Source organism: Varanus komodoensis, unplaced genomic scaffold, assembly GCF_004798865.1.
Source record: "Varanus komodoensis strain SLA01 unplaced genomic scaffold, ASM479886v1 scaffold15, whole genome shotgun sequence".
Taxonomy (NCBI): domain Eukaryota; kingdom Metazoa; phylum Chordata; class Lepidosauria; order Squamata; family Varanidae; genus Varanus; species Varanus komodoensis.
In genome coordinates, this window is record NW_025335440.1 from 28,581,851 (window position 1) to 28,604,622 (window position 22,772).

General features: G+C 38.8%; 1 protein-coding gene across 1 annotated transcript; it reads right to left on the reverse strand.

Moving 5' to 3' along the window:
• Positions 1–1,744: 1,744 nt before the first annotated feature.
• LOC123020751 (1-aminocyclopropane-1-carboxylate synthase-like protein 1) lies at positions 1,745–20,428 on the reverse strand. Its single transcript, XM_044424894.1, has 14 exons — positions 19,749–20,428; positions 17,978–18,037; positions 17,477–17,547; positions 16,145–16,214; positions 15,391–15,457; positions 12,916–13,013; positions 11,253–11,330; positions 10,392–10,492; positions 8,638–8,724; positions 8,071–8,116; positions 6,751–6,892; positions 5,276–5,418; positions 3,993–4,146; positions 1,745–3,307 (listed from the first exon to the last, which is right to left on the reverse strand). Exons 1-14 carry the CDS (start codon positions 19,911–19,913, stop codon positions 3,135–3,137), a joined length of 1,455 nt encoding a protein of 484 aa, XP_044280829.1. The 5' UTR covers positions 19,914–20,428; the 3' UTR covers positions 1,745–3,134.
• Between the last annotated feature and the right edge of the window lie 2,344 nt (positions 20,429–22,772).

Genomic DNA, 22,772 nt, shown 5'->3' on the forward strand with positions numbered 1-22,772 from the left:
CAGTTGTATTTGTCTTTTTTTGCATAATACAGCAATATACATTAAGTGATCGTCTTCATTAAGGGAACTGCTTATCTGTTACTGTATATTGTGTGTGTTCACCTACAAAAAGCCATAATTACATTAATATTTAGTTTGCTTACTGGGGTGGGGGATAGATGTTGGTATCCAGCCAAAGAAACCAGGAGCTGGGCACAGTGAAGCAACTGGTGCAGTCATCAGAGCACAAGAGCAGAGGACCAGTCAAACAATGACTAAACACCACTTAGAGCTCATCTTAGATCTTACTCTTTAGCAGTGATGGCAACAAAGGGATATTTTTCCACCACTGCTATACAGCAAAGCATTTCCAAGTTGCATGGGGACGTCACATGGGTCTTCATCCTGCTTTTAAGGAATTGATATGTCCTGTTTGTGAAACACTTTTAGGATAAAATTGGTCAACTGCTCCAGATTAGAAACCAACATTTGTTACCTGGAACAAAATGTGGACAGGTTTATGCAATATGACAATGGCTTTTTTAAATCTCTTTTTGGTCTGTCATGTCATCCATATAATACCTATTTCAACTGGGATATAATGTAACAATTGGGAATGTGGCAAAAGAAAGTTGTTACGCTTATATTTCAGAGCCTGCAGCCTGATGGTGCTAAGTACTTGCGTTTTGGATTCTTGTGCATCCTGGTTTCTGTAATCAGGCTTGTCTTTACAGGTATTCGTAATTGCAAATAAGAGAAAATGCTCATGCTGAATCACTTATCTACCTTATCTATTCTTTTCAAAGTAGCCAACCAAATGTTTATGGGAAGCCCACAAGCAGGACCTGAGTTCAATAGTACCCACCCACTTGCATTTTGTAGATACTGCAAGATGCCAGGACAGATCGCCAGAAATCCCTACAACTACCACAGAGTTTTGAACAAGTATGCAGTCCAAACTTGATCAAATAATGAGTCTTGCTTAGTACCACCACCCATCAATTGCATGGCCTTATAGAAGGCACAGAAAGAAAAGTTCAATCAAAGGCCATGAAGCCCTTAGCTTCATGGTCTTCACACTGAAGCTTAGATTACAGGCAACCAAGGCAGGAGGGATGTGGAGGCTGTAATTGCTTCTATACTTCCCTCACCCCCCTAACAAGTAGGTAGCCAATTTCAGCCATCTAAATGATTTTCCTTTCTCATGAAAAAAGGCTGAGGCACCACCAGGCTATTTCAGAGTTCAGGGGTGCCTCACTGCTCCCTTCCCCACTTTCTGCTCCCTTGATTGCACCATCCCCCCACTGGTGCCAATTAGGGCCCTCTGAGTTTGATTAGCAGCCAGCATAGAAGAACTTAAAGGGACTAGCATCAGCTCTAACATGAGTGTTTTTCTCCATGGAGCTGGGATACTATCTATCCTCTGGCTCCCCAAATAATGCTGAGAAATCATAGGATTGCACCCTCACAGATTTAAAACCACAGAAACTGAAAGATTAGCATTCCTGGGGAAATAGCAAGGTCTTCCTGGAAAAAACACAGCACAGCCACCACACAAGTTTCTCTTGAAAGCTCATTCCACAACCACAGAGCCACAAAAGCAAAAGCCTATTTTTCTGTAGCCACCTGCTTCTATTTCTTTGCCAGGAGTTCCCAAAGGAGGACTCATGAGGACAATCTTTTGCACTGGACATGTGTATATGAGAAATGACTGCCTTTCCTCATTTTGGACACCTGATAACCACCTACCGGAAAGAATCCTTTCTGGTACTGGAAATAATTCTTTATTCAAGTAGGCATTTAATGCTACAAAATAATCTAATCCTTGTAATCACTTTCAACTCTTATTCAGTTGCTGTTTCATAAAGTTAATTAACATATTTTACAAAGTGCTGTGACATGTGAAGGAATAACTTTTAAAAAGCAAAGAATCTTGAAAATAATACAAAACAGGGCAGATAAGAGACAAGAAAGAAGGAAAGCAACCAAGGTAGTTGAGACAGATTAGTAGTTTTTAGACTTTGCAGACTTTCTAAGATGTAACACATATTTTTAAAAAATAGGGTAAGACTAGGAAAAATACCAGTTGATATACTACACAGCAAGGGTGAAAGCCAAATACACTATGTTCCTGAAGTAAAGCACCAAGAAAAAAATATCCGTGCAGCTTAACCTAACACAATTTTGCCCAGTCATTGGTAGGGGATTTTAAAATCATACCTGGAAACAATGCAAGTTTCCCTTATTATATTTTGTACAGTCATGATGATTTAAAGCTAGTTGCTACCAAAGTAAAATCCAACAATACCACATAATTGGTTACCTAATGTGTTAATTACATTCCATGTCCTGTGACACTGGAACTTAGGCAAATATATATTTTCTATTCCTTCCATAAATCAACACCATCACATTCAGCAATATATTTATAGAGGTGTTGAAGACCAAAGTTGGCAATGTTTTTGCAAGAATGATATATAAACAGCACAATATACAAATAAACCTATTTAATCCGAGAATGAAAAACAGAAAATATGAGCACTTTCTTAGAAAGCAAAATACAATGGTGTACACATTCAGAAAGCTCACCCTTCAGTTTAAACAATGGTTCAGCATTTACACATTTCCATACAGTATGTATCAACATTCAATCAGTATCTGATTCACAAAGCTGTCAATGTGCAAAGCACAGTCACATGATTGTCTGGGATATCAAAGTCAATTACTTGGAAGTTGGTTGCATGACCTGATTTAATGTAAAGGAGAGTTGCCCAACGTGAACTATTTGTAAACATTTGATGGTGTCAATTTTAAAGCAAATGGGGACTAAGGAGGAGGTACACAACCTTCTCCCATCATGTTTCCCTCTTCCATCTCCGGTTTTTATCCCAGTGGAAATTATATCTGGCCACAAAATCCCACTGGAAGAAAAACAACTGGGGAGGTGTGACTGTTTTCATATACAATTTGGCCCATAGTGCTCAGAAGATCTAAGTGTTTCAGCAAAATACTTCATTCTAGTAGTCCCAATATTTAAATCGTAACCACAGGTTACAATGCACACTGCCAGGTAATAATTAAAAATGGGGTGGGGGGGAAATCACATAGCTACAGTAAGACTAAGCATGTCATGCTTCGTTTTAGCATTCAGGTTCTTAGAAGACAGCTATTTTTTTCAGGTGTGCATATCCTTCTGAGACATCATCCACTGATACATAGTTAGTTGAAACATCATCCAAATCAGTATGCTTGTTTTCTTTAGGAGATGAACTGTTGGAAATGGATTTGCTCATTTCAGCATGTAGCATTTGCTGAAGTCTCTGAATACCTATAAAAAGGAAGACAAATTCTCATTTTTCAAGGAACTACAACAGAAACTGTTTTAAAATGAAATAAAATTCTTGTTTTGTTCCTATCAACATTCCCAGTCCTGTACATAATAGTATGAATAAGTTCATATAAAAGCTGTGTATTTAAGTTTTCATTAGGCCCATAAGCCACTTAAATGAACTGGAACTTCATTTATAACATTCTGAAATTCTACAGAGATTCCATGCATGCAATAAGCTTTTCTTAGAATTGCCAGTCTCAAGTGAGGAACCAAATATAATGCAGCAGAGTTTTCTGGTGGATGATTGTTAATAAACTGAGTTAAACTGAGTTTTAACATAGCAGACTTTATTGTGTGGAACTTCTTAAATCCACCACACATTAAGGCTTGTTTGCCTCAAGGATTGCAACACATCTGAGAGACAATAAGGCATATTGTGGCATTGGAGGTACATTCGCCCCCACAGTCCTGCCACTGTTTGACAGTGCATGTTCTGCTGGGCCATCCTGGGTTCAGACAATCTGCAAAGTCACCTTGGCTTTAAAGCCATGTCACCCACCCACAGAGCAAAGCCTAGGTGTTATAATTTCGGAGCTAAGATCTGAGACAGTTCAAATGTTATTTATATTCTTCAGTGGCCTGAAAGCTGCAATGAATCAGATGGAACAAAATGGAAACGTACACAAGTAAATCTTATCTACAGAATCTGAGAAGACTAGCCTAAACCATCCAGGTTCGTAACAGTAAAAGGCTTTCCCAGGACTAATGAGAATCTTTTCATCAAGAATTTTCCACCATAAATCTATTTCAGCTTCAAATGTCTGCGACTTTAAGAACTAAAAGGAAACAGAGAAATGCATTAAATTATATTATTATTAATTTCATTTCTATACTACCCCACAGCCAAAACTCTGTGGGGGCTTGCAATGGAGCATAAAACACACACAGAGAGATCACACACACACACTATACATATATACATAAATTATAAAAATATATACACACAATACTGTGGTTTTATGTGGCTTATATATAAAACAACACTGGACCCCTCCACTTCTAGCAAATCAGAAAGGCAAGAATTATTAAAGCCTCTACTCAAGTTACATGGACACCAAGAAATTCAGTTTTCTTGCTTATTTCATTGCATTCCACAAAGCTAACATTTTAATGATTAGATACCACATAATTCAAAAATTTCTATGCTATGAAGTTAGAATATATTAAACCTTTAATACTAGTTGTTTACAACCAAACTAGGTGTGGTGTCCATTGCAGTTTGCCCTGAAATGTTTTTAAAATGGCAGTGTCAGGACCACGGCCATAGTGTGGAGGCTTTGCCCAAAGCAGTTCCAGCTGAAATCTCTTAAGCTGAAATCTCTTTTATTTCCAGTGGGAGAAAAACTCAAACTGGCCTTATGTGTAGCGCCAGATCAGTTGTCCAGGACTCTTAATATTTTTACAATTTAAAATTATAATGCATTGGTCTCTAGAGGTGGATGGACATCAGCATCTTCAATTGTCTGGTCTGCTATTTCAGTGTGCATTACATACAATAATCTTCTTTGCCATTATTAGGTGTGGTCAGTGTTTTGCAGTAATGGACTACACAGAGTAAAAGTGTTTTGAGTTGATGTATCTTCTGGCTAAATTTGATGCAATGTTTTATTTATGCAAGATTACTAATATCCATTGGTTGCTAGAAAAAAAGTCAAGGTTCAACACTACCAGTTTACTAGTTATTCAGATACTAATCACTCATCCCTCCATTTGCAAAGTAAGGGAAATACTAGTACTTGCAAGAATTTCCAGAATCATATATATGAAATTCATTGAACTCTTGAGTAATGTGCTGTAGAAACCTCAAGGGTTTTAAAAGAACAGCCACAAGTTCCCCCATGTTATGTACCATATAATACTATTGTTTCAGTTTACCCTCCCTGCCCCACCCAATCCTTCACATACTTTTCTAAAGTCAGCCCACACATATAATCCTCCTGAGCTTTTGAAAACTGGAATGTCTATCTCTGAAAGGCCATCTACAAGAATGTTCTGTGCTTCCTTAAGTCTTCTTTTATTGGTTGGGAAAAACACATTATTCAGCCATTCTGTCAAAAGAACACACAAATAACATTAGGTTTTGCTTTCTGCTTGTATTCTTCAGGGACAGCAGCATCTAAACAGATACTATGATTCCATGAAACAGCATATAAACAGATACTCTGATTCTGATTCCATGAAAATGCAAAGTCTAATTTTAGTGACAAATTTAGTACCACACTGTATTCATAGGACACTTAAAAACATACCAAATCAAACCTAGCTGATGTCATTTAGAGAACACAAATCAAATGGTTTAAATTGAGAGAGAGAGAGAATACAAGAACATGCATATCTATGGGTATATATTTTCCCTGTACTCTTATTTTAAAATCAGCTTTCAATAAGATTATGGAAGAGATAAAGAATGTAAGGCACCCCCTTTTGTATGTATTATCTCTCTCTCTATATATATATACACACACACACACACACACACACACATATATATATATATATATTTATAGAGAGAGAGAGAGAGAGAGCGCGCGCGCGCGAGAGCGAGCACGTGCACGAGCGAGCATTCCCCATCCAGACTGTAGTGTAGTCTAGTGTGCTTAGCTTTAAAGACTGGTCTATAAAGACAAGGCTTTATTCAAACCATCAAGAATTACCTAAAACAATAATTTGCCTTAGTCCAATTTTAGTTGTCTGCAAGAAAGTGTTGCACACTCAAGACTGCTGGCCCCAGATGTGTATGTGTATCTGCATTTGATGCATCGATACATTCAGGGGACTGAGATCAGCATAATTGTTACCTTAATGTACACTGTTTGCATGCATGAATAAAGAAACCTCCAAATCCAACAATGGATGTACAAGTGAAACCCTGTGTGCTTTCCCTTAGGGGACAATCCTATGGCCTCCTGACATTGTCTAGCGTGTGGACATAGGATTATTCAGAGTCCCAATTCTACGAGCATGCAATCTCAGAACTCAAACTCTGGAAGCCAAGTGCCTGCCCTAGCAGAGTCATGCAGCCAGCACAGAAAGAACTTTGCTAGTCATCTCCCCTGAAATTGCAAATGCATCTCAGTAGTCAAGAAAAAGGGGCATACAGGGAAAGGGAGTAGGCTGGGGCCAAGGGCTTATGCTGATTCTTGTGGACATCTCAGCCTCCTTTCCTCCCAGTCCCCAGCGTTCTATCTGGATAGCCACCACACAGGATTTTGTTTGTGATATTAGGTAGTTAGGAACATTGAAAGCTATTTTATAAAAGCCACACTATTTGTCCATCAAGTTGCATACTGTCTAATGACTAGCAGCAGTTTTCCAGTAACTCAGGCAGAAATATTCAGCACCTAGTTCACACACAGAGACACACATTAGATTCTGCTTACCTCTGTCACTAAGGAATTGCCTAAGAACATGTTGCACAGGTCCAGGGCATCCATGAAAACCAGCCAACTGATTAATAGCTTTCCTTATCATACAATTTCTGGTGTATAATACTCCAACTCTAATACCACACATGCCAAAATCCTTGAAAAGCAGGGGGGAGAGAAGATTTAAAATATTCTCATATACAATGCATATATAAAGAATATAAAAATAAAGAATCTATTTCTGACTCAATTTCTCAGGTTTTCTTTAAGTGAAAAGAATTATATTCTTCCATAGAGAATGTTTCCTTTCATATATGATTAAAGAAGCAGAATCAGTGAATTGATTATTCTTTAAATCTAACTTCAAATATCCTGTGCTGTACTGTGAGTGAGACTATAAACAGTGAATGTCCTCCAAAAATTTCCAGTCCTTGAATTCCCTGCTCAGCTTTTGCAAACTGAGGCTCTGGCTCCTTTTATGAAATCAATCCATCTCATATTTGGTCTTCCCAAACTTCTTTTATCTTTGACTTTTCTCAGCATTATTGTCTTGCCTTCTCAGGAGGATCTAAAGTACACCAGCCTAACTTTTGTCTTTTCATCATCAAGGGAAGTTCTGACTTGATTTGATCTAGGACCCACTTATTTAATTAGTCAACTAATTAAAATTTGATATTTGCAAACTGTAATGGAGAACTTGCTTTGTTTACATGGGGGCATTATTTTTTTAAAAAAAACAGACTCTTAACCCCGGCCTCATTCTCAAATGATTGAGTTTTTGTTTTGTAATATTCTTCAAGTTGAGATAATGTTGTTAGTCTTTCTTCTTGCATGTTTTAATGCATATGGTTTGTTTTTAGTAAATTTTCTGGTGCAAGAAATCATTTTGAGATGAAAAACAGATTACAAATCCTCAAAACAATCCTGAGTAATCCCTACAGACTTGGTTTGTTGATAAATCAACAAGCAAGTGGAATTTCAGTAGGAAAGAAATCAACAGCACAAAATTCAAAGTCAACCTGCTTTTTCCCCCTAACAAAATCCAACAGCTTGTTGGATTTGTGTTTCATATTCAGTTCCAAGGAAGATAAAAAGGTTGTTTTTCATTACTCTGAAGACATGCAAATAAAATTTCAAAAATATGTTTTGAATGAGTTGACATTTCAAAGAATATCTAGGAATGTGTATAGTAGAGCCTTCTTATGGAAGTATATTTATGTGCACTAAAGGATTTCTACAGACAAAATTAATAAATATTGGAGGAGGCAATAATTAGTCAAATAATTCAAGTTTCAAAGCCTGTTTTGAAACGCTATTGTTAACAAACATTCCTACCTTGCTAAATCCCCACATGAAGTGTGTCCGGTCTGGGTCCGGTAAACTAAAAAGAAAGTTTTTCCAGAGTTAATTACTTATCTTTAAAATTGTATAAATGAGTTCTGAGGCTAGCAATAATTACTCCAATCCAGCAAAAGCTGACACAGGTATAAGGGTTCAGTGGACATACAAGCATATATACATGGAAGCTCACTCTCCATAAACATTTTTGCAAAGGCAGGTTTGGCTTGCATTACGTAGCCTGCCATGTTGCAGTATGGCTGAGTGCAGGAGCAGTATACTATGTGCTCAGCAAGCAGATGGAGCAGAATCACAGGTGTAACAGCCAGTCATAAATCGGCCACTTACGTCAAAACAATTACACGAATTCAACACATGAGATTTGTTAGACAGCAATTAGTAAGACATAACAAGAAAAATCTGTCAACTTCAATTCTCATACATAGGATACCATCACCAAATACCATTTTGAAAAAGCATGTTATAAAGGCAGCTGAAGATGGCCTGTTTATGCATAAATAAAAAAGACAAATATGTTTTATAGTAGCAGGAAGTTACACTTACCTCTGTAAGCTAAGAATGCTTGTGAATGTGGTATCACCATACACTGAGAGCATGTAAATTTCATCCATTATCACATGTAATTTATATCTGCATATAGAAAGAGATACTTGTAAATAGCACTTAAGACAATTTTAAATACATGCATATATTGCAAGTTAGAAAATCCTTTGTAAGCTTGCAGATTTACTTCTATACTGTTAGCTCACTCCTACATATGAAACAGATTTGTTTATAAACATTTTAATGTTTACAGATATTAAACACAAATGCTGCTACAGTCTTCAGTATATTTAACCACAGTTTTAAGTTATGTATGCAGGAATTTAAAGATGTACTTGTCACCTTTTAAATATGTGCCAGAGAATTAGATGTCTGAAAAAACCATCATGCATTTAACATTTCTCTTATTATACTTGCACAGTGAAAGCCGCACAACCACCCACCAAAAAACAAAACAAGACCCCAAACCCACAGCAAATTGAATTCTCAGTCCTAATAAGGACTGTTACAATGTTTCCATTTTAAATAAGTCATGGCTGTTAAAATTAGAATATAATTATAATAAGTTACCACTTTATAATCAGAGGAACTCCAAATCAGAGCTCCTGCATCTCTTCATTCCTCCTGCCAGGCAGAGTGGACAGAATGAACAAGTTGAAAAAGGGTCACTGGCTTATCTAAGCCGCAGCCAGAAATGGAGAGGCTTATTCCTGGGATTCTGCAGACCCATAACCTTTCTGTTCGGTCCACTCCCAGCCTACTGGGACACCCACTTCCTATCCTACTCTCTTCAAGATCACAAAGTGATCTCAGGAGAAAAGCCACCCTGAAATTTACTACCGAAGTTACAAAGGACACAACAGGGGATCTTTTCCTTAGGTCATAGCAATGTCTCATATCTCAGGAGAGGAGTTCCATTATATTTTATGGTCCTTGGGATCCTCTCTCAGGGGCCCCAAGATTACTCTGCCCATCCATTTTATATGAATGATGGGTGGACAGGAAGAGTATGCTAGGATTTTTACCTGAGGCATTCTATTTGTATAGGATAAGATTCTTCCAGAGCAAAATACTTGTGAAATGACATTTTGTTGATTAAAACTGCAGTCCATTATGTAATACCTGCCAGTGAAGCTTACTGAAAATAGTGGCAAAGGAACTGACATAGAAATAACTTTGCACAGGATTGCACAATAAATATTATAGTAATGTGTCCAAGGATAAGAATCTGATAAAAATCAGAATGTGGACAGCTCAAGAAATATCAAAGAAGAAAATGAGGAATTTTTAAAGCCTGACTGAAGAAATTTCAGATCTCACAGTCAGAGGCCATATTTAATAATATCCAGTTCATAAATTGGTACCAAGGAATAAAGTTGGTATCAAGTTGTCAATCCATATTATACACTCTTATTACTACTGATTTTGGTAATTACCATTTTTCATAATTATGATGTATACTTTTAAATGTTTAACTACCAGGATATTCAGCTCTACATACACCAGAACATTTGTTTAGTGATGCATAAACGAATTTATATATAGCTTACACATTAAGATATTAGGATTTTAAGAATTCTGGTGTTTTACACCATGACCAATAGCCATATGTAAGATAAATTGTGGTGCAAATATATTTTCTAAACATACATTCTTACAGACCTATGTCAATGAAATAAGGAAATTACCAAAATAACTTCTATAATTAGTCATGGAAAATAGAAAGCCCAAACAAATAGCGCTAGGACTCAAACCTGTGCGCAAACTCTAGACATTCTTTCAGTAACTGTGCTGGGTAAATGTCCCCTAATGGATTGTGAGGGTTGATCAGGATTAATGCTCTGACTCGGATGCCCTGAAAAAAGAAAAACTGATAGTCGGAGACGCCAACATGACGTCAAACAAAGGACTAGAGAGTCTGCAAAATGTCCATCCTTTAATAAAATGCCAAGTACTGAAGATACTTCATGGCACATATTGCAAAAGCAACCTTCAGGAAACCAAGACATTTTTCCACAGCATTTTTTCCTGTCAGTTCAAATGTTTTCATTTATAAATAGCTGGAGCAAAGAAAAGAATTTCAGCAATTTCAACAGCAAATATTTTACTATTACTTAAAAAAGGCAATTTAAACAATATAACAGGCCTACATTAAACTTGTCTGATTATTCTACCCAAACCATTCCAGATTAAATCTAATGAATAATAATTTGAGAATTTAAATGAAAACATTCATCACAGTAATTTTATATGCATGAAACCATATAGAATTAAATTAAACAATATATTGTGAATAAAATAACACACATAGTTACTATCAAATAAAGTAAATTTAAACCTATGTATTCCACAAAACTAAATCAGCTTTTCACCAACTGAAAATAATCTATTTTATGCTGAAATTAGGAAAAATACCATTTATGAAAATGAAGTTGGGAACAGTTGTGAAAGTGATAAGTTTCATTAAGCCAAGTTGTGCATGACAGATTTAGAGATTTTACATTTCTAATATACATTTAGAGATTTTACATTTCTAATTTCACTAGAAAATTTATCACACAAATAGCATTTAGTCAAAATCACTGTAGCTGGAGTTCAGTTAAAAATATTCCTACCTGCTCCTTGGCTCTCTGATATGCAGTTTCTAATTTTTCAATTGTTAATTGAAAAGGCTGATTTTCTTCATTAGGCACCTATGTAAGAATTTAAATATGACTGCAAACTTTCAATAAGGTAATGCAATTCTGACTAAAATACTTACTTTAATCACTTGCAGAAAAATCAGGGTTGATGGGGATTTTTCCTCTTTATATTAAAATGAGTTAAAACTGATTGCAGATACTCCCTTTGCATCCTATGTTTTGACGGATGGGGATATCTAGATTAAGTTTATTATCTACAGCAGGGGTCCTCAAACTTTTTAAACAGGGGCCAGTTCACTGTCCCTCAGACTGTTGCGGGACTGGACTATAGTTTGAAAAAAATATGAACGAATTCCTATGCACATGGCACATTAAAAATCAATTAAAATTAATTAAAAATTAACAAATATTTGCTCTGCTCACTTGGGCTGCAGCAGATGCCCAAGATGAGCTGGGGAAGAACAGGTCCATATTCAAGGGACATAGCTACAGTGTCCGCGATCGTACTGGAGAGGGAAGACGGACGTGATCACACTAGTGCAGGGAAGACCGGCATGATCGCAGGCGCGCTTGTGCAGGGAAGGAAGGCGCAATCGTGGCCATCTCTCCCTGAGCACGACCGCGATTGCACCCATCTTCCCTGCACAAGCACGACCATGATTGCAGCCATCTCCCTCCTCCCAGCATGATTGTGCAGGGAAGATGGGCACAATCGCGGGCACGCTCGTGCAGGGAAGGAAGGTGCAATCGCGGCCATCTCCCTCCCAGCACAATCGCGATCGTGTCTGTCTGCAATCGCAGCAATCTCCCCACTGAGTACTCCTGTGCCAGCTCAGAGCTTTTGGACTTGCTCGGAGATCATTTTCTCTGAGAAAGTCCAAAAGCTCTGAGGTGGGCGGGATAAATCAGCATGGCGGGTTGGATCCGGCCTGTGGGCTGTAGTTTGAGGATGCATGATCTACAGTAAATTTTGTAGTATTACATTTTCACAGGGAATTAACTTGTCTGAAAATGACACATATTGAAATAACTTATGGTTACTTTAGGGCAGTGGTAAGTTTCCCCAGCTTCACCCCAGTAGCCAAGCATCAGATAACAGCGCACATAGGGGCCATGTGTATGCTCGGAAAGGAGTAGTGGTGCCAGGCGATGACATCACAAGCCGTGACACATTAGCTGCGACTCATCCAAGCTTTTGCATGGCTGGTCAGTGCGCTGCCAAGGAGAGAGAGAGGGAGAGAGAGAGGGAGAGAGATTTGCTTGGACTGCCTGTTTTCAGGTTTTATTGCTGGTTTATTGATGGTCCTACACATGATGGGATGCATATAATTCTCTGAGTTCAGAGGACTGGATGGCACCCTTAGAAAACAACTTCCTACATCCTGAGGTTGACATATTACTATTGTGCATATGAGTCACAATACACCTGGGCTCAAGAAAATATAACACAGCCTTGCCAGTATATTCCAATTTTCTGGGGGGCGAGGGGGACAGTATTCAAGAAAAACATCTGCAGAGCTTGATTTACATAGTATGGTTGTTTTGTTACTTGGGCAGTATATAATAGTGTTCATTTATAAAAAAATAAATCTGGACTTATACAAATAGGAATCTTTAGTAAATTTATTTTTGTTACCTCACTGAACAAGGGCACATGAACGGGCTGCATTCCACCATAGAGCCAAGTTTTAGAATTTATGCCACCATAATATGGAGCAGGAATTAGATACCCATCTACAAGAAGAATGAACAAGGAAGAATTTCTTAAAGTAATTTTAACATCTTGCAAAACAGAGCCATGCATTTTGCGTTCTGCTTGCAGACATCTTTGTACTGCTATTTTCAATGCTCCTTTGGATGGAATCATTGTGGTTGGAAAAGATTGCTTCCAAATAACAGATTGTTCTTGAACTAGTCCTAGATTCGTTTGTAACCACATACTATTAATAGCCCACTAAAAATATCGGGGAAAATCCAGAAGTACTACTACATAGAGAACACCCATTGAAATGAACTGCCAAAAAAAGTGTGGGGGGAGAGAATATCTCACCATTTTGGGCTTGCTGGAGACTTGAGGAGGTGCTGAACAGAACTAGGGTGGTAATAAATGTTGGTTCAACCCTTAAAGGTGAGAGGATTACCTTGCTAAGTACAAGGTACTTTTTGGTGTACTACTTTTTGCTAAGTACTCCCCCTTTTTGGTGTATAGGTACTCCCTGGGTAATGAACATCCAAGTAATGAACAACCTGTACTTATGAACATGCTGACTGCCATAAATTCTATGTGAATATCTCTAGAAAACTAAACAAAGTGTTTGGCAACATATCATCAGTGATCACATAGTTCCCTAGAGATAGTCACAGTTATTCCTAAAGATATTCATAGCTTTTTGTTAGAAAGAGAAATTTTCCAGAGTTAGTCACAGCTTTTTGCTAGTGATATTTAACAGCTATTTCTAGAGAATTATGCGATGCATCTGGCAACACGTTTCTCAGTGGCCGTGTAGTTCACTAAAGATATAGTATCTGTGGCTTTTTGTTCCACAGCATTGGCTTAAGTATATCCAGGCCAGTGTAGTGCCTCAAGGATGAAGCAGAACCATGGCAAAACAATTTCTGGAAAGAGCAGAAGCAGAGCTGCCCAGATCACTTCCTCCTACTCCACTCTTGTTGTTGCTGTTTCTGTTTTAAAGTTTGAAATCCTGTTTTTATTCATAACTTCTTAATCCATGAGGTAACAATTAAGCCTAACATTAATTGATGCTGATGGATATGGACCTGATGCTGGAGATTGTGCTGCTGGAGGGAAGGGGGTTACCACTAGAGTCACTTTCTTGAAGTATGCGTCAAGTGTTGTTTTCATTTTCATTTTCTTATCATAAATAGTACTGTAGCAGCTGAGGGCCTGGTTACAAGAGCAAATGCTAAAGGAGAACTGGATCAGTATTAGCATGTCCATATTACGGATGGGAAAATGGTGCAGAACTGAAAGCAGAGAGAGCGAGAGAAAACACCTGCCTGGTATAAGCAGGTGACCAAGGTGGCCAACAGGCCTGCAAATATTAAGCCAATTCTATAAAAAGAAAGAATCTTCTGATTATTTTCTCTGTTTTTAGATTTGGTTTGGTTTGAACTGTGGCATTTTATTTTTCTTATGGTTATTGTAAATTACCACACCAACTCAGAAATATATTCAGAAAATGAACAAACAAAAAGAAAAAATATATACAATACTTTAAAGTGCTCAAAATGATTCATATTCATGATCTTGTTATAATCTATGCAAGAATGACAGTGATCTGAGTTAAAATATTCTAAACTGTTTTAAGAAATATTTTGTTTTTTACAATACTATATACCTAGATATATACACACAAATTCTCTCTCTCTCTCTCTCCAGCCTCAGTTCCTGTAGTTATTTTATTATTACTGTATAATCATTATTAAGGATGTTCTCAGGAATCGAACTCGTTCTTAACTCAGGGACTACCTGTACTTGTGCTTTCCCCTGCCCTCTTAGTAAAACTTTCCCCCTAGTCCTTGGCAATTATGTAGAAATTTGCCTATGTAGGCTTGTCTTGTCAAAGTGAATGAAATACAGTGGGTAACATAGAAGGAAATCAATGCATGATGTTTACAAAAACACTGAAGCAAAACTACATGTATTGGATGGACAACAAATATGAAGACATTTGTTCAGTTTTTTTGACAGCAAGAAAAAGGGGAAAAAGGAAAAAGGGAGGTGACAAGTTATGATGCTTCCAAAGTGCCATATGGGCACCAGTCACTGACAAGGCAGGATGGAGCTGACACAGATGAGATCACAGAGTGGCAGGAATTTCTGCAATTGTTTCTAAGAGGTTCTGTAGCTGATTCCAACAACCCAAGATAAAATTCCTCTCTTGGGTTTGGATGATCTGACAACCCTATCATGGGTGTGGTAACCCCTAGAATGAGCCATGTGTTATCACCAGTGGCATGTTCCCCAAAATTAAGCCACTCTGCAGAAACTACTGAAGTTCAAAAAACACAACCCATTGTGGCTGGCTGCCCATATTGGGTTGTTATGTCATGGAAACCCACTCATTGTTATACACTTAAGTTCTCTTACCTCCAGGATCACACAACACAGTTGAAAGAGTAGCAAATACAGCACAGCAACCATTCATCACAATAATCTAGAAACCGAAGACAAATACGTTGTGATAACAAAACTGTCAAACTTTTAAAATTAATCAGAATATTAGACAAATCTACAGCAAACCAATCATATTCAGGTTAAAGCAGCTCAAAGTTACTCTAACAACAAAACAGTCAATCAACATTTAACATCCTGTATTTATAATCATAAATAAAGATAAATATCTATTCTCTGTTGGCAGGTATCCTTTCAATCATTCTGGATCTAAGAAGTCTTTAAGAGCAGTAATGCAAATAAAAATGACGACAATTTAAACTAAAAACAGTTAATTGATAATGTACCATTTAGTAGTTCAGGTTTCCAACTGGTATTTCCTAGGAAGTGTTAATATAAAGATATGAAATTCAGTATAACAGTGTTTGTACAAATACCTTCCAAGAAGAATTCTATTCCTGGACTACTTATTTCAGTTACAATGATCATCTAAATAACTATGCTACTTTTTAAGAATGTAAATAAGCAAAGTGAGAACTAGCTGTAGTCTAAATTTTTAACCACTTGATAAATTCAGTGTTGAAGATTTTCCAAAACCATTTAAAAGTCAAACTCAAGCACCCTTTCCAAAACAGTGCTTCTGAAAGATCTCATGAAAGATCCAACAAACTTTCATAAGTGAGAGGGAACACTTTCCCTATCATAAAGGGAAAATACTGTGGTTCCTTACATGTTCAGGATCCAGTGCTGCTGGAGCTTTTGCATATTCAGTAAGAAATCTGGCAATTTCTTCTCTGAAGCTGAAATTTAAAATTAACACATTACTGGTTAATTTGCATTAATACTTTCCTATGTATGCAAGATCTTACAAGGTGAATTTCATCAATCCATGATAAAATGTGGGCTGCGGAAAGCAGTAGTGCCTAGAGGCTAAGTTTGATGCTTTTGCTGTTTTGTTCCAAGATACACGAGTATGTTCTGGAAAGTGCAATCAAGAATTTTTATCTCAAGGTTCAGTGATGCAGGGTGAAAATTTTCTGAAATAGAAACTCCCCCCCCACTACTTTATTTTTCAGTAGTGGGGTGTTTTTAATTTCAAAAATGTACTTTTTGAAATAATTTTTACTTTTAGAATAATTTAGTAGGTCAAAGAAGTCAGTGACAGACAGAGCAATATGCAATAGGGTTGGAAGAGTGGGCGTGAAGGTGGTAAATCACTGCCCGTTGCAAAGTCTTCATGCCTGCCTGGGGTGTGGGAGTAATGAGGTACAGACAGGCTTTGTTTGTTCCCATCTCTGGTGGAGTTTTCTTTAACCCCCTAATCCTTGATTTCAATAAGAATGTAATAACTTTGCCAGATAGGGCCAATCCTCATCATTGGTGAACAGAGGGGCCATGGATGCACACCGTGTCTGTCCTCCAATGTCCTGCTTATGGGTCTCCCACAGTAGGGACCTCCACACTTTATGTGTCGCCTTTGCCAGCTGGGCTCTTCTCCACCAACAGAGATGCACTTCCATCCCATCCTAATCTGTCGGGGGGGGGGGGTTAAATTGTATTCGTAATTAATAAGCTCAGTACAAGTCAAATTAAGCAACTGACATAGATACATATTGGATGTTATTAGCATTATATGCAGTAATTAACTTTTTAGAGGTGACCATATTTCAGAAGCATATTGAAAATGCTTTTATCCATTATGCTTGGAAAACCCTGCATCATTATTAAAGGTAGGTTATGCACTAATCATTTGAATATGCACACTCTGGTGAGGGTTTTAAACAAACAACTATTTTCCTGTTCATAGTCATTGTTGGAACTACTTTATAACTACCAAATGTTCTAAATCATTCTTAAAACTATATACCTCTCATATAGCCTTTGAAATCTTTACTTAACAAGAACTGGAAAAACAGGTCTTAGCCTGTATGAAAACACATTAAGGACATGATGCTATGCAAATTTTTAGACAGAAAAAAGCCCTGCAATTCTCAAGCTGCTTCATTTTCCTGCTTAAACTTGCACAGAATTACATTTTAAATTCCTTAAGAATTCATCGTACCTTTTAATGCCTTGTGTATCTGAATACTGCAGTAAGTGAGGCTCCAGATAATTCATATCAGGTTTGGCAAGCTGCAGTGGTTTTTGAAATAAAGGTAACAGTACAAGATCTTTTCTTATATGCGATAGTTCTCAAATGCTTTTTAAAATAGTATTTAGAGGAATTAATCAAGTAGTCTTAATTCATTTTAGCTGAGAACACACATGTATAATCTGTGACTGAGAACTAGAATAACAGATCAAAATGAAGAGTCATACCCATGCTGACAATTATATTCAACATATGAATCAGTCATGAAATTAAACACAAAGAACTTATGATTTCTCTGCCCCTACCATATATTAGACCTATATATGATCAGTCATGGTTTATCATACATTACGTATCATACATAACATTTTGATTATTCAATAGCAAATCATTGCCACCAATTAATTCAGTCAACAGATCACGCTTCCAGATTCTGCACTCATCACAATTCATGCGTGAAACTAAACTTACCCTTTCCTTTATTAAATCAAAGCAAAGCTTGTTCTCACTTGTTCCAAAATTTAATATGCCCTGAAAATAAATGCAACACATTAAATAGGTAGCACCACTAATGCTTTCCTTTTATGCTTTTCTGTGTCAATACTGAAAAGTTTTCAAGTTTTAAATAAAATCTCCTTGTTAGAAAACCACAGCTACTAGCCAGAGGCCAGTATGAAAATAAGCTACCACAATTACACATTTTCCTACTTCACAGGAAAAGAAACAACAATGAAATACTTTGTTTTTCTCTCCCCAGAGACCAAGTCTTCTAGACATGGGTTGAATCATCTGGTATGTTGTCTAACTTGGCATTTTAAACTCTTTACATTCCACTTTTCTACATTTCCACATTTTCCTGTAGACCTGGCAGGCTGCAATAGCAAGAAGCGACGACAATGTATTTCTAGTAAGGGTATATCAGGTCAAGTGATCACGTCACCATCTTGCTGGTACAAACCAGACTGAACTACTTTGGCTTGGTCTAGGCTTAGTAAGCTATCATTGGAGGCCCAACTGAAAGGAACAGTACAGTTGCAGCTGCTACCACTCTTCCCCTGCCCTCACCCTGCGAATTTCTAAAATGCTACAGCTTGTCTAGAAGCATCCTTTATTCATTAAGGCTGCTGCAAAATGTTGACCTGTATACTTAGAGACAAGTATCTGCACTCACTTCTTACACACAGGGCTTCCTTCTAGCACCCTGTTGTCCACCCACAGAACTTCCTTGGTTTTTCTGTTTTTCCAAACTCAAATGCTTGGTCTCCCTGCTCTCTGCTCACATCACCCCCTTTCTTTACTTGTTCCACTACCGGAGGCAGCTACCATTTCCCTGCCAATATCACCCACCAGCCAGCTCCTACACAAAACCATTTCCTCACTTCTTTTCCACCCTACTCTGTTCTTCAGGGTCAAAATTTCCATACCATCACTTTCACAATGATACATCTTTCCAATGTTCCTTCCAAAACACTTGTTCCCAATCTCCTCAGTTTCCACATCACTGGCACAGACATTTGACCATGCCTCATATTTTATCCCCATATTTTTATCATCCTATTTCCTCATGATACTAACAAAGCATCCTCCCACATACTAAAGCTTCATCCCCATCAACTCTCCTCACTTACTTCACCCCATACCCCATTATTAAAACACCTGTCCCATTCCATCCCCCCTCCCCAAACACTCATCCTCCACATATCCTTTTCCTTTGGATGCATTTAACCCTGCATTTAACAGATGACTGCTACTCACAAGCCAAGCCAGTAAGGTGTAGTGGTTTAGAGTGCTAGACTGAGACTGAGAGAACCCAGGTTCTAGTCTCCATTCGATCATGAAGTTCACTGATTATTTCAGTCCCGTAGGGCCTCAATCTAGCCTACCTCACAAGGTTGTTGTGAGGATAAAATGGAAAGGAAGTGGCCCACGTAAACTGCTTTGAGTTTTTCGCAAGAACGAAGAAGACTGGATATAAAGGTAATAATGATAAAATAAAGGCGTCCCTACAAACGAAATGGTATTGCTTCTTAACCGATACAGAAATGTAAGGCTTAGAAGCAACCGTTTAAAGAATAAAATGGAGAGAAGGAGGTGGATTTTAAGCGGCCTTGAGTTCCCCACAAGAAAGACATCGCGATAGAAACAGAATAAAAAGTAATCTAAGAGGAGGACGGCCGCGACCAGCCTCTTCCCCCACCGCCCGGATGATGGGGACGCCCCGGCCAGTCCCTCCTTCCCTCACCTGAGGGTTGTGCTCGGCGTCAAAGGGGTCCGCTATGTACATGTCGAAGCCCTTGTCCAGCAGACCCTGGCCGCCGTCAGCGATGCGGGCTCCTCGGGCGGAAAGGATCCGCAGAAGCGCTTCTTCCCCGGCGTCGCTCTGCGTGCCGCCGCAGCACCCGGCCATCGTGGTGAGCTTGGAAGAAAAGAGAAGCGCGGCGGCCGCGGGAACCGCCAACAACGGGCCTTACGCTGAAGGAGCAGGAGCAGGAGAGGCGGGCAGGCGCGGAGGAGGAGCCGCTCCCGGCGGGGGAAGAGGAAGGACGGGAAGCACCGCAGCAGCCGCAGCAGCCGCAGCAGCAGCAAAGACGGGGACGTGCTTTCTTGGCCACAGAAGACGCGAAACGCGGCGCGATTTGAATCCTGCCAGCCGGATCCTTCCCGCCCCTACAGCGTGACTGGCTGAGTCTCTGTCTACCTCCCTCCCCTTCTCGGCTTTCACACGAATAAAATGACCTTTCTGCAAAAGCCAGGCATTTTCAAAAGCGGCGACTCACGCGGCGAACGGGATCCCTGCTTGCCTTTCATGGACTTGTTTTGCTACTAGACCGAGTGTTTTTGTTTTGCTGGGGAATTGAAAGACAGGATCCTCAAGCCTCTCATTCCTCTAACCCCTGTGCAGTAATCAAGGAAATGTAATCCTTTCCTGCTGGAGCAAGCAGCGGTTTTGTTTTAGGAGGTCAGCCAAGGACACCATGGCTATTTAAAACAGACATCTACAGAGTATGACAGACAGTTATCTAACAGCAAGTTAATACTGTGTCACAATTCCATAATAGCCTAGGGAAGATAACTCAGTCTGGGAAAAGTCACAGGGATAGAATATTGTATAATATGAAAATATAGTGCGTTTAAAATGGTGTAAAGAGGGATTGGAGAGATTCATGAGGGAGGGGGATATCAGTCGCTAATGCCTTGTGGGCCCGTGCATCCTCTTTGAGTTAGAGGTGGCACGCCTGCATACACCAGTTGCACAAGAGCTGGACAGGAGGAGGTTTTGCATCCATCCTACTAAAGGGATCCTGTGGGCAACTGGTTTGCCACTGTGTGTATAGAGCGCTGGACTGGATGGACCTTGGATCTGCTCCAGCATGATTTTTCTAATGTTCTTATGTTCTTACAATCAGTTAAATACTCCTTAACAAAAATATCATTTGCCATGAGAGTACCAAAGTGGCTTTTCTTTCAGTTTTACTTGAGAACATACTTCCTTATGTCTACAAATTTCATTAAGACTTCAATTGCTATAATTATGATCAAAGCAGCAGCCAGCTTCCTTGATTTTGCTTATTTATTTATTTATTAAAACATTTCTTGCCTGCTAATACTACATGAATGTATGAATAATATGTAAAATCAATTCCCCTTCATTACAGAAATATTCAAACAAGACACCCTCCCATTTTTTAAAGTTATCCAAGATTTTTAAAGTTTATCCAAGATTTGTTCCTATGATCCAAGGGAATAACTATAATTATGTAACATATGACTACTTCAGGTGAGGTTATATTTGCTCATAAGCAAAATTTCTAAGATATACTTCTCAGAATATTTAAGACTCAATCAACTATTGGCATTAGGACAGCAGGGACCAATTCCATGGACTATTGTCATTGAATTGGACAAAGAGCACCTCATTACTCTGAATGAGTTCAACTTGCAGGACCCAATGGACTAGAGCATCCTAGAGACTAGAGCATCCTAGAGTAATGCAGGCAGAAGAACTCTCAGAACCACTGTCAATTATCTTTGACAGGTGAAGAGCCAGATGACAGGAGCAGGGATAATGTTGTCCCTATCTTCAAAAAGGGGGGAAAGAAAGAGAATAATCAGTTTTTATTAGATTTATATCCCACCTTTTTTCTTACAATGAACTTAAAGCAGCTTACATAATTCTCCTCTTCCTACTTTCAATCTTATCCCTACAAAAACAATCCTGTGAAGTAGGTTGGGCTGAGACTCTGTGACTGGCCCAAAGTCACCCAGTTGGCTCCATAGCTGAGCAGGGACTAGAACCCAGATCACCTTAATCCCAGTCCCACATTTTTAATCACTACACCACATTGCCTCTCACTAGTTTCCCTCTACTCAGCACTGGGTAGGTCTCATCCAGTTCTGGGCATCACATTTTAAGAAAGATGCAGACTAAGTGGAAAGGATTCAGAGGAAGGCAACGACAAAGCCCTGTTGAGGAGGAGGAGGAGGAGGAGGAGGAGGAGGAGGAGGAGGAGGAGGAAAGGGGCAGTTTTAGCCTTAAGAGAAGACTGAAGAGAGACATGATAGCATTCTTCAAGTAGTTGAACAGCTGCTGCACAGAGGAGGGTCAGGATCTCTTCTCAATCATTCTAGGATGCATAACAGGGTTCAATAATGGGCTCAACTTACAAGAAGCCACATTCTGGCTGAACCTCAGGAAAAACCTCCTGAGTGTTAGAGTAATACAACTGTGGAACAGTTAGCTAGGGAGCTTGTGGGCTCTTTCACACTGGAGGCATTCAAGATGCAGTTGGCCAGCCATCTTTTAGGGATGCTAAAAGTCTTGCATTGAGCAGGGAACAGGACCTGATAGTCTTAATGGCCCCCTTCCTACAGTACTATTCCATGATTCTACCACCAATCTGAGTTGTGGCAGGATGCCAGCTCCAAAACTAGGCCTGGTCTTGAAGCAACACTCCAAGATCCCAGTGGGAAACAGGGAGCTCACCTCTGCTCTGAATCCTACCCAATGCCTCAAGTGCCACAAGAGTCGAGCTTGCCTGGCTCCTTGCCATACTAAGGCAGACGCAACTAGTAAGCCAGCTCAAATATCCTGTAGCCAGATGTCATTACAAAATATTCATTCAAAATAGAACCAATGGAAATTAAACCTCTGTTATTTGAGAGCGATACTGTAGTATACTATTTTTTCCCAACTGTTACATGTTTTATATAATTTAAACAGCTATTGATAGTATCAGCCATAGTTCAGTACAGGCACTGGTTTTTG